General features: G+C 33.5%; 1 protein-coding gene across 1 annotated transcript in view; it reads left to right on the top strand.

Moving 5' to 3' along the window:
- Window positions 1-359: 359 nt before the first annotated feature.
- Aldh (Aldehyde dehydrogenase) overlaps window positions 360-18,438 on the top strand; it is a 52,287-nt gene continuing 34,208 nt past the window's right edge. Inside the window, exon 1 of the mRNA XM_072538225.1 lies at window positions 360-710. Within this exon, the coding sequence (XP_072394326.1) occupies window positions 606-710 (105 nt within the window). The 5' untranslated portion in view covers window positions 360-605. The remainder of the gene's footprint in view (window positions 711-18,438) is intronic.

The raw sequence follows: 18,438 nt of genomic DNA, 5'->3' as shown, positions 1-18,438 counted from the left end.
CATAATCCAATAGGTCCCCATGACGCTTTAGTAACTGCGAATTTACCATCCCAGCTTCCTCTACTATAGTTATCCTGGAGTAGATTATCCTTTTTGTTAAGAACGAGCCAGTTAACCGGCCAAAAAAAATTAAATTTGACAATTTGTTTAAAATATTGTTTAAACCATTTTTGATCATCATTTTCTCGTGACAACATGCATTTTTGATATAAGAGGACTATTTTAAATAAGATTATGCAAAAATATGAAATGACAATATTTTTTCTAGCCAGTGCACCAATACTACCCGGACTATAATATGGCAAATTTAAACTGCGCAAACCGCAAACCTAGAAATCCCTAGTTGTCTTGTTTTGACGTTTTGGTGTGACTTTTGGCATAATATTGAATTGAACATTAAAATAATTTATTCAAGGTATAGTGGGGTAGTAAAATAACATTTTATTATCAGTCAAGTTCAAATAAACAAACCGTTACGCTATATATTAGCAAACAATCGCGGCAGGTCGCATTCCGCTCGTACGCTATAAGGTATTTTAGTTTGTTGTGAAAGTCTGTGGGAGGTTAACGTATATCAAAAGCGGTGAAGGCGGTAAAACTTAAAAATGTTGCGAGCTATTAGAAATACGTTTAATGTTGTACAAAAATGTAATTACAGTGCATATGCTCTTCCTAAACCTCAACCAAACCCAAATGTTCTATATTCTGGGGTAAGTATTCTATTTTTGTTACATTAGGTAATTCTTTATATTTGGATTTCTTTTTATAAAATCATTTCTACATATTAAAATTTTTTTTTCAAAAATTGGTGGATGTCTTGATATAATCACATATAATTATTTCACTAAATATATTAAACCTTGTACTAGTTTTTTTAAAGGTGTCTAGTTTTTGTATTTCTGAATAAACATGTTTATACAAAAATAAATTGGGTCTTTTTACGTGTAATTTTCATCCAGTATGTAATGATGATCTTTTGGTTACTTTCCAGAATTATTTCTTCAAAGCAATTTAAATTTGAAATAATTCACCATCGTTCTGTATTATAATTTAGTCTTTAGATACTAAATCTTCTCTTACTTTTTTACTGAATTGTCTTTTCACTTGCTGACAATTCAAACATAGAAAGTTACCATTTTAGTCTTTACATAATTTCTTTTTGGTTCTAATGAGTTAAGTACTGTATTTCCTTAATTTTTAATACAATTTATTTGTCTTTGCTGATAATTAAATTTTGTCTGCTCTTCATATTGGGTGTGTCTTTAAGGTAATGGTTTTTATGTGAATAAATAATATTTTTGCTCAATATCTCAACATAATTTAAAAGGATGTGTAATGGTTGCATGAAAGCTGTAATTTGTGCTAGGGACTACTACACAGAATATTGATAAATTGTTCTTTAAAGATTGTACTTAATTAATATTGCTATCTTGTTTTCAAAATGAAAATATTGGATTAATCACCTTTTTATCTTTATAAATAAAAAAGGCAGTCAACCTTGTGTGGAGCTATATATAACAATTTAACAATAAAATATTGCAGAAATAATTTAAATAATTAAAAATTTTAATCACTTATTATTTGAATGAAGAACAACCTACAATATTATAAATATCAAAACAAATTTATCTTTTATTGGTGCTTGTTATAAAACTTTTACAAAAAGAGTTACTATGTATGTACCTTTCTATTAATTTTATTTTTCTTAGTAGGTATATTTAGAATAAAAAAATCCAACCACATTTATCTGTTTCTGTAACTTTTTGTTTCTCAAATTTATAAGTTGTGGTTATATTATATGTCCACTTATCTACTGTTTACAACTTCCGGTTTAGTTAGTAGAGGAGTATTATTGAATTTTAGACTGCACAGGAATACTTAGTAAAACCTATCAAGAGCTTGTAAAGTTATACAAATACATAAGCAAATGCATCATATCATAGGAAATTAAAAATTGTTCAAAAAGAAGGAACATACTATTGAAGATAGTTCAGATGTTCTAGTCTCAAGATGTCTCTAGATATGCTACTATGAAAACAAAATTCTAGTAGAAAATTGTGCTAGACATGGGTATAATGGTAGTGAACAAAAAAATAATTGAAAAAGTAATCTCAGTGCACTATATGGAATCAAATTATCAGGCTATGGAAAAGTTGAATGGAAATACCACAAGTAATATGACAAACAAACACAATTTAAAAATACATATGACACATACAAGTTTTAGGCTTCCTTAGAAGTTGTAGATTTTTTTCTGATGGGAATTATTTCAACATGAATAATCATCTTTTTCTGGATTTTTTACAATGACAGGTGCATTTTTGTTCTATTTTCCATTTATTCTTTCATTTCATGGTTTAGGTATCCATTGTATATTCTATATGTTTGATTATCACTTACCAATAATATCTCATTTTTCTTTTCAAAGATGCTTAGTGATCCTTCTCCTCTTACAATGAGGATGGCTCTCTAAAGCATGCCTTACTATTGGCTTTTTATGGAAAATAATTTGTGTAAATATTCTAAATCAAAGTTTTCACTTTAGTCCAGTCATCAGAGATTAAAAACGAGACGAACAAGCTGATTTTGATGAATCGAAACAGAAAAAAATGTTTTAAAGAAAGAAATGTAGCTGAGATTTTGAACAAAAATGTCGGTGACCCGGGTCTTCCAGGTCATTCATTTAAATGATCCGTTCATAAAGATCCGTTCATATGAACGACTCATTAAATTTGTTGTGTAATGGTCAAGTATGTAGAGTTTAATATTGATATGTTTATGAATCTTTCTGAGAGTATATGAATTAATGATAATGCAGGACCCGTTTTACAGTTGCAGGAATTTTACAGTTTTGCAGGGTAAGGGTTCCTTTGCGGTTCGCGGTTCATGCATTAATTTGACCTAGCAACGTGTAGCGATCACACAGTTCGTTTCGTAAACACGAGACAGCGTCATTCATAGGCATGATTCATAGGATCATTCGAACGATAGGGTCACAGAAAGTGATTGTATCAATCACGGGTCTTCGAAAAGATCAGATCTTTGTGAACGGATCGTTCGTGACCTTCTCATCACTACTACAGACAACATAAAACTGACAACAACTTATAAATACTAAATGATTTTAAAAAATTGTATAAAAATGAAATAAAAAAGGCAAAGATTAAATCTAATGACAGAATAATCTTGACTTAAAGAAATCCTCCCAAAACCATGTGGAATATCAGAAATAGACAACAAGAATTATCTGGAGCTCTACGTCAGGCTCATAAAATTACTCCAGATGAGCTTAATAATCATTTTTGTCAAATTGCCCACAACTTAATAAAAGATATACCTAAATTAAATATGGATTTTTTGAGGAACATCAATATAAATCCCTCAAAGAGCTTTTCGTTTTCTGAAGTATCATTCAATCAGACCTGGGAAATCATAGACAGCTTAAAAAATAAAAAAAGTTGTGATATATATGGCTTAAATGTTAGCATTATTAAGATGATAAAAAATATTATCATAAGCCCTCTTACACACTTAATAAATCAATGCTTTAAACAGAATATATTTCCCTCAGTTCTAAAAAGGGCTATTATAACACCCATATTTAAAAACGAGAAAATTGATGTCCCTGAGAACTATACTCATGTCGCATTGCTCCCTTTCGTCTTTAAAATAGTAGAAAAGGCCATGGTTTTACAAATTACAAGCTTTTTCGAAAGTAACAATTATTTTTCAGGATCACAGTTCGGTTTCAGGAAGGTAAGGAGCACAACTCTTGGCATTCTTGACTTCTTTATTAAAATTTTCATAAATAGTTGGTACATATGTGTCAAGAAACTGATGGATCTATAATTTTCTAATTTAGTAATGTCACATTTTTTGTGCAACAGGACTATCACTGCATTGTTCCAATTATTTTGAATTGTACCCTCGTGTAAACATTTATTTCCCCTCCTGCTTTTTTTGCGTCAATAACGAATCCATCACCACCAGGCCATCGATGATTCTTCATTTTCTTTAAAGTTCCTCTTACTTCTGACACTATAGTGGGTAAAAGTACTTCAGAAGACAACAGCTTTGAAAAATATAAGTGAATATTGTGAAGAAACATCGAAACAAACCACCAATATTCGAAACAAAAGTTAACATAAAACAACTACATGATGACTTAACGAAAAAATTCTATCCATACAAATTAGAACAAAAAAGAGGACATCAAAAGCTTAGCCATAAGAAAAAGGTATATAAAATTTAGTTGGCATCTCACGTGGATAGGCGCTCTCCGCTGGTTTACGTCGTCGGCAAAGAGAAACAGAAAATATATACAGTGGAAAGAAAAGGAAACACGGTTGGCACCCCATGTTAGTGGAGCGTGTCTCCAAAACGTTTACTTTTTGATAACTACTTAGGTTAGTTTTGCTCACCAATGTTGCCTGTAAAAATTTGGGTAAATTTTGACGTGCTGCCGTAAATAGACAGTTTTGCCCTATCCAAGGGATCGTAAACCACAAATATTGAGGGTAAAAACGGTATTGCACGTTGGGTTGGTTCACGTTTTTATATTTTGTCCTTTACTTTTATGTATTTTCTATTTCTCTTCGCCGATGAAGAACGCTGCTCCACGTTCTGTCAGATCGCACCTTAAGAATGATATGATACATTCAGAATTTAACATGTTCACGACGGCATTAAAATTGTTAGTAACATATACTGACGTTACCAGATCCCCGTATCTGGTAACACTGTCTACTATCATCGGGCGAAAGATGACATACTTAGGGCATGTGATGCGCAATGAGAAGTATCAACTAATTCAACTAATTTTACAAGGCAAAATAGAAGGCAAAAGATCTCAAGGGTGCAGAAGGACATCGTGGTTGAAGAACATCAGACAGTGGGCAGGAATGACTACCATACATATATTTAGAGCAGCTGTCAACAAAGTTATATGGACCAACATCCACAGAGGATAGGCACCAAAAGAAGAAGAATTAAAAAGACAACACACGTGTACAATGTTTACTATAAAACTAATAACCAGATACGCAGGTCCGGTAAATCCCATAGCGTAAAAAATTTCTTTGTGGGACGTTACCAGGTTCTGGCATCTGGTACTTAACTTAAAACAGAACTAAAATATAAAGCACATCACGACGATTCCGTAGGTACCTATTTAGTTCATAAATAGCTATTTTATCGGTGTCTGCGTTAGCGCAAAGTCTCCAAATTTTAGTACCGGTTGAACGCAAAGTTCATACCAGACCCATGTATCTGGTAAAGGCGTGAACGTGTTAATAACAGGTTTCTATTAATTTACAATAGTTAATTTCGGACCTGTTTTTATTCTAATGCATTTATTTTAATGTGCCGATAATTTAAAAACGCATTAAATACTACAATTCAATAATATAGAACAAAAATAATACGAAACATATCCAATAGAATTATTAACAACTTGTTTCTGTATTAATTAAATTTGGAATATTTGTTTCGAATGACCTTGTAACAAATTCTTTGAAGACGACTATGGGAAATTTTAGTCTGTGTTCAGAATTAATATAATTTTAAATACTGATAGGCCTTTATTAAACTTAGTGGTCGATGGAATCATACTTGATATTATTAGTAAATAATTTAACATGTAAATTGAGTTTATTGAAAATTGTACTTCTACGGAAAATTCCTATAGATAAACATATTTTCTTCATAAACGTGGAGTAAATTATTAAGCAAATAAACTATTACAAATTTTTATTGCTTTGAGGTTTGTTGATGGGCAGTTTTGGTTTTGAAAAACCATATTGTGTTATGTGTAAGGGTAAACCAATAGAGTATGTGTTAATTATACAGCGTGATACATTAGTATAATTATATTACGGCAATTTATAATCCGTTACGAAATATTGTGTACGCGTTGTCACTGTATTTTCACGTATCTGTCACCAGTTTGACATGTTCAATTATAGTCCAAGGAAATACGTATTTCTCAGGTTTCCGCATGAGCTAAGTATATGACGAGTTTTTCCGTTAATATATACCTACATTACTAAATCTAGTCAGTGAAGCAAGTTATCGGAGAGGCCTAAAAATCAACATTTCAAAGACAAAGTGGATGGCAGTTGGAAAGATCAATATAGATCAAGGTCTGATTTCTCTTAATGGAGAGGAGATCGAAAGGGTAAATCATTTCAAATACCTTGGCAGCTGGTTAAATGTAAATTGTGACTCTGATGAAGAGATAATAACCAGGATAATGACCTGGAAACCAGTTTTATGCAACAGAAACCTGTCGATGAATATTCGTAAGAAGGTCCTGAAATGTTTTGTGTGGTCCATCCTATTGTATGGTTGTGAGACATGGACGTTAAAAACCACAATGCTAAACAAGTTAGAAGCATTCGAATTGTGGTGCTATAGACGAATCCTAAAGATATCGTGGGTTTCGCACACTTCCAATGAAGATGTTCTTCAAATGATCAATTCAGAACGTCTGCTCATAAACACCATAAAGAGAAGAAAAACAGAATACTTCGGCCATATAATTAGAGGATACCATCTACTTTGCCTTATAATACAAGGAAAAGTGGAAGGAAAGAGATGGATTGGTCGAAAGAAACTTTCATGGCTGCGTAATATTAGACAATGGTGTGGTCCCACAGTAGAAGAATTATTGCCGTGTCCGTGCATACGGACACGGCACCCAAAGAAGAAGATATACCTACAGTAAGCAAACCTATACGTTTTCTGCAAAAATTTCAGCGTTGTTTTTTAATAATTTTTTTTTATTAAATATTTTACTGGACATACTAATTTAGATCTTACGGCCCGCTTACACATGGGAGTCCGTTTTACTAGTTCCTTTTTAACGGATACGTCATAAATTTATGCTCTGTACACATAGGCACCATATAACGTTCAACGGATCCGTCATTACTGGATGCAATGTGAACAGCAGAAAATTCGCAGTCGCAGGACTCGCAGTGTATACGCCGCTATTCTACAAGTATGGACGCTGTCGTGTTGTATTGGTACTATCGTCGGAGAAGGAATATTCGACGTTATCGGCAGCATCCACTATGGCCCAAAGATCTAGAGAGGGTGCTTACAGTTTACTTATGAGTTAGTTACGAGAGGATGAATCGAGGTCCACAAAACTTTAAAAACTTCCAGTGATATACCTGGGCATATCAAAGTACTTGGATTAACTTTTTTTTATGAACTATTAGTACCTTCTCATCTTCTATCAATTATTTTTGCCACACATATACACACAAATAGTAAGTAGTCAATATGTTAAAGAAAACTCCCTAAATAGACAATGAATATGAAGAGATTCATCATCATGAAATATTTCACTTCCTAAGGGTAACATTTCTTTGTCACAACTTAGCATTCATTTAACTTAATTTGTCAAATATTGGTAGAATCTATTACAATTTGATAAATTTTTAAATATCCAATATTAACCTACCTCTACACTCAACAATAAGGTAAACAAAACAACATAGATACTGACATACTTATCAATGATACGAATCAAACAAAATATTTATTTAATGTGGAAATATGTCATATTGATATTTGTATTTCATTGTATTTATGAAAGTTATGTTAACATATCGAAACATCTGCAAACTTTCATAAATTTGTGTCATTATGAAACACAAACTTTAAGAATCCTACAAATTTATCCTTCCTACCCATTATTTAGGGCGGAAGTCGAAGAACGTCATGGCCATATTTAAGAGCCATTTGGTCAATAACAAATTTCTTTCGAGTGCTCTCCACACTTGTGAAGTAAATCGACTTTTAAAAATATGTCACTGTGATAAATTTTCTTTTCTGTCAACCACAACTTCATTTCTTCTTTTGTCCAGCTACTAGAAGGAAATCTCTCTTCTACTCTTGAGTAGTAGGATGCATTATCCAACACTATTATGTATGGTCGCTCCAATTTTTTAACAAATTTTCTTCAAACCATTATTCAAAAATATATTTGCATCCATATTTCCATGGTAATCACCTGTATTATTTGTGGACGAAAAAATTAAATTAGCGTCAGGAATAAAACCTTCTTCATTTCCAGCATGAAGTATAATGTAGCGTTTACCATTACCGGAACGACTAGAAGAATAACATTTCGTGGTGCCATCTTGCCAGGATGATTTTGACGTATTTCCTTTAGCGAAAATCCAAGTTTCATCTAAAAATACAACTTGCCTTGGACTATCAGACGTTTTATTGTCCATGTATTTTCTTAAAAAATTCCACCGTTTTGAAACAACATACGAGAGTTCACACAATACTTGTCTATTATTTGTCTTTTTATATCGAAAACCTAAATGTTTCAGCACTCCCCACAAACTTGTTAAACTAATATCATACAGTTCCTTGTCTTTTATTTTTTGTAACATAGCACTAACTGTTACATGTTCTTTGGCTTTATACATATTATAAATAATATTTTTAATTGCAAGTTTAATTGACTGGTGCAAATCTAAAGTTTTTGGATGTCGACAATTTCTCTTGCTTACTTTATTTATTTCATCCTCACTCCTGTTCTTAATTCTTCGGAATCTCCTCTCTGAGCTACCGCAAGCATCGCATGTGCGTTTCTGAACTGCCATAACAGATGTCAATGGACCCATATTATTTTTTTCCAAATTGAAATAACTTTCGACTTTCAGAACTAAACGCCGTTCTTCTGGAGATAACACTCTACGTTTCGACTGTATATTATTTTCTTCCAAATTACTCATATTACTTTAAAGTACCGCTTCACTACACTACTATAAATAATAGGTACTTATATACAACTACTACACCCTAAAAAGGACGAGGGTTGTACAACAGACGAAACAATCGAACACAAATTATTTAACAGCCAATGCTAAACAAGCATAAACACTGCATTGATTGTGATTGCAAAAACCGTTCGCATGTTTTAAATAGGATTTTTGCTGATTATGTATTTTGCTAAATTATTAAATAACACCAATACAATCCACGACCATCAATTATTTTTTAACGATAAACAGAAATGTATTATGATGACAAGTTTGAATTTGATCTACTTTGTCGATAACAGTGTCGTTAACAAAAAGATATCTTTAAATAGCATGAATCATTTATCAATGATTGTGTGGATTTAAAAAATACATTACTAAACAAATTTTTAAAGTGTGTATAAAGGAGATTACAATTATTTTGACACATGGTACTCCTTATTTTTCAAATAATATGTTCTTGTAAAGGCATAACTTTGATTATTGGGTAAACCTACATTATACGATACGTCAGAAGAAATTGAAAAAAAACTAACATATAATAAATTCACTGTTTAAATAAATATTCCGTACTCATACTGTTGCAGTACAATATTAAAACCAATAAACGTTAACTTGGTGAGCAGTGCTGATTGAAACAACAGAGCAGTAAAATGTTATTCATAAAGGTAGTGTAAAATATATCGCCGCTTATCTGGTCCGCTAGTAATAAAGTTACCAGCATTTAATTGCAAAGCGGTCTTCTTAGGTGGAAAATACCATAGTGGGACGTTGTTTTTTTAATTTGTGTAAAAATGCTAACATGGCTATTAAAAAAAATTAACTTCCTACATATTGCGACTAAGTTATTTTAATTGTTTATAAGGTTAAAATCACAGTACTTTTGAAAACCCGTTTTACAATATTTAACATAAACTTTTTAATTGTTAAAATATTCAATTTAATAAAATAAGCCTTTTTCTTCAATTTGGTGTTTTCGGAATTCATGTAGACCCAATAGTTTACGCATAATAACGTTGTAGATAAAAGCCTTTTGGAATAAACAATTTCAATTTTGCAAAAAATATTAAGTAAAACTTCTTGAAATTTTTAAAGCTGAATATTCGTAATATTGTCCTTATTCTCACGAGAAATCGAAGCGCCTACTAAACCGTGCCTACAACGAACTTTGTAGATTGGATTTGCACAAAATACATATCCCAATTTAATTCTAGAAAATATTTTTTAATCGTTTAACTTTTTTAAATCGTAAATAATTAAAAAAAATTCCTTTATCAATGAAATGTCAATAGCTCACAACTTGTTTGTTAAATTATCAGAATTCTCTAAACATTTATTTTTTTAAATATCTATATTTATACTGTTGTCAAATTATTACAAAAATACGCTTGGACTTTTTGCCGTTCGTATATAGTCCAGGATATGACGATAAAAATAGTACAAAACCTCTGAATTTTTTTATATGCATCAATTTGCTTGAAATTTTGACAGTAATTAAAAAATATAAATAAAAACTTAGAAAACCGAAGATTTCTAAGTATTCGAAACCAAATTCAGATTAATACCTAAATCTGTGTCTTCTACGATTTTCAAGGCAAACAGACGGTGCATTGGAATGGAACGACATGGGGAATCTAAAATTGCATTTCACGACATATCGATTCACCTAGTTCAGAAACTTGTGTGAATTGGTTCCTTATACTCAAAATAAACGAGTAAAGAAAGATTTTAGAAAGGACAGTTTCACGTATAATGCCTCTACTATTCGCTTATACGTATTTCGTCTAAACAAGATACATCAGAGTGACTGGTGTATAACCTGCAAACGTGCATAATAAAATAAAAATAAAAATAAAAACGTTTATTGTCCTAATAATATTTACATTGCACACTTAAAGCTAACTTAAGATATTTTAGTCTTCTTTTACGACGTCCCGCTCTTGCACCGCCTGATGTTGAATTTTTCTTCCTATCGGATTCCTGATTTTCTGTTGTTGTCTTCATGGCTTCTTCTTCTGTGGGTACTTATTTGTGGCATCGTACCTACTTTTCTGCTTGGTTGTCTTCAGCAACCACCCGGTTAGTTTATTTATTGTACTGGTGGGTTGTTTTCCTGTGTGAATATGATGAATTGCGTCTTTTCTGCATTGATTTTTATCTTCCATTTCTCGGTGTATTCTGTGATTTTTCCTAGGTGATTTTTCCACCTAGGAAACCACCTTTCCAGTTGCATACACTGCTGTGTCATCCGCGTAGAGGGCTGTAGGTGTTCTTGGGTCAGAAATATTTTGTATAAAATGGGCGAGAGAATACTGCCTTGTGGCATCCCTTCCTGGATTTCTTGGATCATCGACATCTTTTGGTCTGCTGAAACCTGAAATGTTCTTTTAGTTAAATACATGTCACATATGTTAACTAAATAATGAGGAAGTCCAGCTTTGTCCATCTTGAAGATTAGTGCCTTCTTCCAAACCGTGTCGTTCCATCTCCATCTTTCCACTGGATCGATAGTGGGAAGGTATACTCTTGAAGTCATCTTTCCAGTCACCGGTTTGTGATCCGAACTGCATTCGAAGTTGGCCCTTACATCTTCCATGATAAATCTTTTGTAATGAAAATGTCCAACGTAGAATTGTTTTGTCTTCTGTTTGGATTTATTCTTGTTGATTCATCTGGTGCGAATAATATCCTGTTTCTGTCTTCACAGTATCTTAGTAGTATTGTTCCATATCTTGTGTCCGTATTGCATCCCCATAAAGTGTGTTGCCCGTTGAAATCTCCGGCTAGGATAACGGTTTCTGCTGAGTTTAGCATGGCATCTAATTCTTCAAGTGCTGGATCTTCTCTTCCTTTCCTGTAAATAGAAAAAATGTTAGTAGTTCCTATTTTAATACCTACATTTTCAAATTGATTTGTATCTAATACCACCTGGTCCCATTCGATGTTATTTTTTATGTATATGGCGACTCCAATAAGAAGTAACATAACTTCTTACGGACGCAACAGGCGTCATCTGAGTATAAAAACAAAAACTTAGAAAACCGAAGATTTCTAAGTGTTGGTAACCAAGTACGTGAATTTAATTTCGGTATTAATCTGAATTTGGTTTCGAGCACTTAGAAATTTTCGGTTTTTTAAGTTTTTGTTTTTATTCCCCGATGGCGCCTGTTGCGTCCGTAAGAAGTTATGTTACTTTCTACGGCGGAAAAGATTTGATTTCACGTTTAGAGCTTCTATACCAGTCGCTCTGATGAGACTTTTAAAAAATACGTGAAATAAAATCTTAACTGTCCTTTTTACTTTATCTTTGATACCTCGCGTTTTTAACAGCAGACAACCCTTATGTTCGACCATTTTTTCTTAGGTAACCTTATATCGTCATCCCGATAAAATTTAAATTTTTGGAGTTATTGGCAAAAAACCTTTTAAAAACATGCTTTTTTGACGTGTAATTTGTGAATTTTCAGTCATGAATAACTCCAAAAATATTGACTTTTCAAAAAAACTCTTAAAGGACGTGTTTGTGTTAAAATTCACCATTCTAGCGACCCTTATGGTTTTTTTTTTGATAAACTTTTTCCACTCCCGAGTTGGGGTGGTAACTACCCCCAGAGGAAAACACATATTGGCATAGGATAAATTTTGATCTTTAAGCTATTTTCTATCGACTTTAAAAATTTCAAGCAAATTTATGTACTATATATATATATATATATATATATATATATATATATATATATATATATATATATATAAAAAGAACTATGAACAGAAAACTGCCATATCCTGGACTAATATGGGTTATGGATTTAAAAGGATTAACTTTTTTATCCGATTAGCTTATTTGTTTTTTACATCAATTGTGACACTTTCTATTGTTGACAGTGATGTATTAGTACGTACGTTATCGTTTAATTTTTATTAAAGTTTATTGATTAGGTAAAAAGCTTATTTAAATAGGATTAATATTAAACAATAGGACTATTTAAAAAGCAGTTGTTTCACTGTTGTAAATTGCTTTAATGATCTGTATCTGTAGAGTAGGGAGGGCGAGTTAAGTTTCACAGCACTTAGGCCACAATTAACCCATTGTGCATCCTCCCAGGGAGCTGTCACTCTTAGATCATTGTCCATCCTGCCATTTCTAGGAAGGTGGACAAGTCACCAGGAGACATCTCTCTTATGTGGGCAGGTGTGGGCCAGGACTCGCCGAACGAGTACTCTCGTATTAACGATAACTCCGGGCATTCACATAGGACATGCTCTACAATTTCGTCTTCTCGTTTACACTTCCTACATAGAGGTGTGTCTGCTAGCCCCAGTGTGTGGATGTGTTTTGCTTAGTTGACAATGACCAGTTAAAAAACCAACTGTCAAACGTAGGTTTTTCCTGGTCATTCCCAAGTACTTCTTTGATGTTGACTCTTTAAGGTTACTTAGTGTTACCCTGTTCCTACATCAAGGTTTACACCAGCTGAGCGCAGTCGCATCATTGTCACTAGCGCCACCTCTTTGACATATATATCTAGAGGCGTGATGCCAATGATCAACTCCATTGCAGCAGTTGGTGTTGTTTTCATGGCACCTGTTATATTTATGCAAGCCATCCGCTGAATATGGCCTAATGAAAGCGGTGTAGACCCAGGCGATCACCCTGGGCGTGAGGCCCCAGGTGCGTCCGACCGTTCGTCGACACTGCTCATAGGCAATATATGCTCTTTTAGCTCTACCATCTAAGTGTGAGTTCCATGTTAACTTCTTGTCAAGGTTAATACCAAGGTACTTCACCTCGTCAGAAAAATTTAGACTGTAGTTTAGAATCCTTGGGGGTATTAAGCCCGTGATTCTTCTTTTCCTGGTAAAGAGGACCATCTCTGTTTTCTTTGGATTTATAGATAGTGAGTGTTCCTTGCACCATGTTTCTATTAGTCGGAGAGCAACTTGCGATCTCTCACATAGTGTGTTCTCAAACTTACCGCTTTGCAGGACAGCAATATCGTCTGCATAGGCTATTGTGTAGAAGCCGTTGCTGCTGAGTTGGTCAACCAGGGTATCTAGAACTATGTTCCAGAGTAGTGGTGATAGCACCCCTCCCTGTGGACAGCCCCTCTTAACTATGCCTCTAACAGAAACGTCTTCTACATTTATGCTTATTGCTCTATTAGAGAGCATACTGAATATCCATTCGCTTATGGCCAGGGGAACATTCCTGACGTTGAGCTGTTGGGTGATAGTTGGAAATGTGGTTTTATCAAACGCTCCCTCAATGTCTATGAATATACCTATGGTGGATTCTGGTCAATGGGTGTAACAAGGAGCTTTTTTGTAGCTGGGTCAGTTTATTCCATCCGCATCACATTCCCTATCCTCCGCAGGCGTCTTATCTTATTGTATTTTACGATATTTGGTTCCTGGTATATTCTATAATTCGCTTTAGTACTTTTCTTTCGAAACATCCCAACATGTTTTCAGTATTTTTTTGTTAGAGTCTAGGTCTCTAAGCGATATGTTAGGACTGGTTGTATTATTGTTTTGTCATTTCTTAACCTGAGTCCAGGTCTCTGAACCATATGTTAGAACTGGACGTATTATTGTTTTGTAGAATTTTTATTTCTCGATATCATTTAAAACGGAGATTAAATCCAAAATAGTACCTCTTGGTCGTGCAAGTTCTGCGGTTTATCTCTGCGATTATCTGTGTTGACGGGCGCTCGTAAATATGCAAATTCCTAACTGCTTCGATGACGGCGTTTTTTATAACAAGTAGGATTTGTGGTTGTATGCTTATTTCCCTGCATTAAATTTTCATCTAAAGGATTATAAACAATAAAAATATAATCAAATATTGCAGATGTTTTTTACATTAACATAACTTCTGAATACAATGACATGATGTATTTAAATATTGAATAAATATTTTTCCGATTCATATCATTGATAAGTATGTGAGTATGTTGTTTACATTGTAATTCAATGGTGAGGTAGGTTAAGATTGAATATTAAAAATAAAGCATTGATGAATTCGACCAGTATTTGATAAAAAATAAGATCATAAATAAATAGTTACTATAGTAATAATAGTAAGGCTAGAAGTGTCTCTGTTACCTTTAGCAAGTGAAGTAGTTCATAATGATGAAGATGTCATATTATTTGTATATATCGAATGCCAAGAATATGGGCCGTTTAAGGCCAGGTTCCTCCAAAGAATTTTCAAATAATTGAATTTTTTTTTCAAAAATTGCTAGAAAATACTCTTAGGAATAATATAGAATTAGTCAAGAAGGCCCACGCGAGCTTGGATTAGGTAGTGAGGAGATAAGAGCGGAGCGTTCCAGCGGTAAATCCGGCCACTCAAGCGGGCCGTGTGACGGTAGCTGTTTATTTTAATGGGCTTTTCTCGAAAGCACGCTTTTTCAACTGGGTGTCACTCATATTTCGAAACTGTTGCACTTCGAGATGAACCAAGCGACATTCTACTCTGTAGATGTCTCTTTATGGTCGGTACGACAACCAAAAATATGTATGTATTGTTATTTAAAAAAAGTTATAAACAAAAGTGCAAAAAAGGTCGAAAAATTCAAAAGTCCGCCATTTTTTTTGGTGAAAAGTTTTCCTTGTAGTACCTACATTTTAACTACCTACTCTAATTCGATACAGAATATGTAACCTTTTTTCTCTTTCGGATGATTCGTTTCCAAGAAATGATGGCCAACAAATTGGACAGGCAGTCCAATTTGTTGGCGAAGCTTGGGCAGCCATTTTCAGTGCCGCCATTCTGAAAAAAAATTTTAAGAGTAGTTTAATGTATGAACTTTTACCTGTAAAAAATTTGATTTTCAAATATCTTTTGTACCATAAATTAAATTTATTTAAAAAATCACGGTTTTTGGAGGAGCCTAGCCCTAATCAATAAATTATATTATATATGTATATGTATGTATAATGGACTTTAAATGCCGATATCATGAATAAAATCGAAGCGTTTGAGATGTGGTTGTATCGAAGGATACTAAAAATTCCATGGACTAGCAGAACCAGAAACGAAGAAGTTCTTCGAAGAATGGGACATCAACGAACTCTATTAAATATTATTAAGAGGCGTAAACTAGAATATCTTGGACATATAATCAGAGGACCAAGATATGAGTTCCTTCGGCTAATTCTCAACGGTAAAATCGAAGGAAAGAAATGGATAGGACGGAAGAAACTCTCTTGGTTGAGGAATTTGAGGCAGTGGGCAGGTTTGACAGCGGACCAATTGCTACACGTAGCGCAAGACCGAGATCAGTATAACAATATTATAAGCATGGTAGTTGCCGACGTTCCGTAGGGATATGGCACTCTAAGAAGAAGATATCTATGTATAACCATCGTACAATTATATAGTCCGTCTAGAAAGTATCCGGAAAAAAGAAAGCAGAATTATAATTTTACGGTATTAATTTCTATCACTTGAAGTATAAAATTTCAACAAATAATTCATCTCATTTACTTATACAACCTCCATTTAAATCTAAACACTTAACTAAACGTCCAGGTACACCCAAAACTAGGTGAAGGCCATAATTTTCGGTAATGGTGTTCCAGGCCTGTAAAACTGACCGAATCAAACCTTCTTTATCTCGTGGCTGTGCTCGTTCCACTTCAATCTTCATCAGTCCCCATATGTTTTCAATGGGGCTAAGATCTGGAGATGCTGCTGGCCACGGAATTGTTGCCAATTCGTGTTCTTCCATCCAAGCTTGAGTATAAGCAGAAGTATGGCGTCTTGCATTATCTTGCTGAAAACGCCACCCCTCTGGATATAAAACATGAACCGTTTCGAGAAGAAAACCATTTAGGATGTCACAATGTTTCGCACTATCAACAGTACCATTAACTATACAGAGAGGTGTAGCATCACGCTGAGATATTGCTCCCCAAACTATTATTTTAGTGGGAAATTTGGAAATTTGAACGGTAACATTTTCTCTTGATAGGACTTTTAGATGATTTGCAGCAAGCTGGAAACAACTTTCATCGATGTAAAGACATTATTAAAATTATCCTCTCGAAAACGTTGACAAAAATCTATTCTTCGTTGCCTTTGCAGAGGTGTCACTGTAGGGATTTTTTTTTGTATTCCTTGATATGTAGCCTTGCTTTTTCAGTGACATGCGGAAAGTTTCTGGGTATACTTTTATTCTTTGTTGATTTCCAAATCTGTTCGCTAATTTTCGAAACCCGGCGCGGATTTTGTCGTCCTAAAGCCACTAAAGCATTTAAATTGTTTCCTCGAATCTTACGCGGCCTACCCGAAACTGGTCTATGTCTCATATCTATGCTTGTTTATCCGCTTTATTGTCTCATACACTGCACTTTTTCCGAGTTCAGTCAATTGCACTCATTTTTTAACGTTTCGGACCCTTTCTATACAAATATTCCACCACTTTTCTTTTTTCTACTTGCGACATTATTTCACAAACCTTAAGTCTGTTTACAAACAACAATATTTGACAGATGGTGTTGTCATGCTATTTTGTCCATAACCTACTATCGGCACAACATACTTGATGCATTACTTTTGTCTTAAAATGTTACAAAAAGGAAATCTATTAAAATTAGGAAAAATTCAAAATTCCGGATACTTTCTAGACGGACTATACATTGTACAATTTTGTATCAGTTGATACTACATGCTTACTACCTTCATATTCAACTTCCATCCCAATAGTTCTCGTGATATTGTTTGATATAGTATTTTTCACAGTAAACTCATTTCAAGTCACGATTTATAAAAAGTGACGTAACTTGCATTTAAAATTTCCATAACATCAACCTTAGAGTTCACATTTACTTAACACAGCTAAAAATACGACACCCATACGAAGCTGCTCTATCTTTCATAGGTGTCAACATGGTATTATAATTAAGAAGAAAGTAATCGTATTTACATTGAGAATTTTAGAATTATATGGTTTAAATATACAAAAACATTGCTTATTATTAATAGTATAAATTTTATGCAACAATTGTTTAAGTTTAATGATTCAAAAAATAATAATTTTAATTAAATATATTAAATAATCGTACGCCAGTGATACGGTTATAAATTAAACTCAAATGACATTTGGGTGTGTGGCGAGAATGCCGACAGCTTTGACGATAATGATGATCTTATAATAAGACTTATTAAGACTTATTTTTGTTTCTTTTCATTTGTGTATCCATTTGATACGCAATATATAACTTTAATAAACCGTATTATAAATAAAAGGAAAGACAGTTAAGATTTGAGTTCACTTATAGTGCCTCTGTATATCCGCTTATACGTATTTCATCCTAAAAGGAATCTTCGGAGCGGCTATTTGCAGATGCTGTGAACTTGAAAACAATCTTTCCTGTTGTAATAGAAGCAACACTAAAATGGCTTCGATATGGACGCACAAGCGACATCTGATAATAAATCTCGAAACTCGAGATTTCTAATTGTCGAAACTAAATTCAGATTTTTGCTTTAATCTGTGCCTTCTAAGAATTGCAAGGCAAAACAGACGTTGATAAAGATGTTATTAGAGACATGGGGAATCTAAAATTGCATTCCACAACATAATATCTCCTCAACTAAACAAAAATCCTTGGCGAATTGGTTTCTAGTACTCATAAAAAGTATATC

The sequence above is a fragment of the Diabrotica undecimpunctata genome, chromosome 7 (assembly GCF_040954645.1).
Source record: "Diabrotica undecimpunctata isolate CICGRU chromosome 7, icDiaUnde3, whole genome shotgun sequence".
Lineage (NCBI taxonomy): Eukaryota > Metazoa > Arthropoda > Insecta > Coleoptera > Chrysomelidae > Diabrotica > Diabrotica undecimpunctata.
This window is presented reverse-complemented; position numbering and strand designations above follow the sequence as displayed.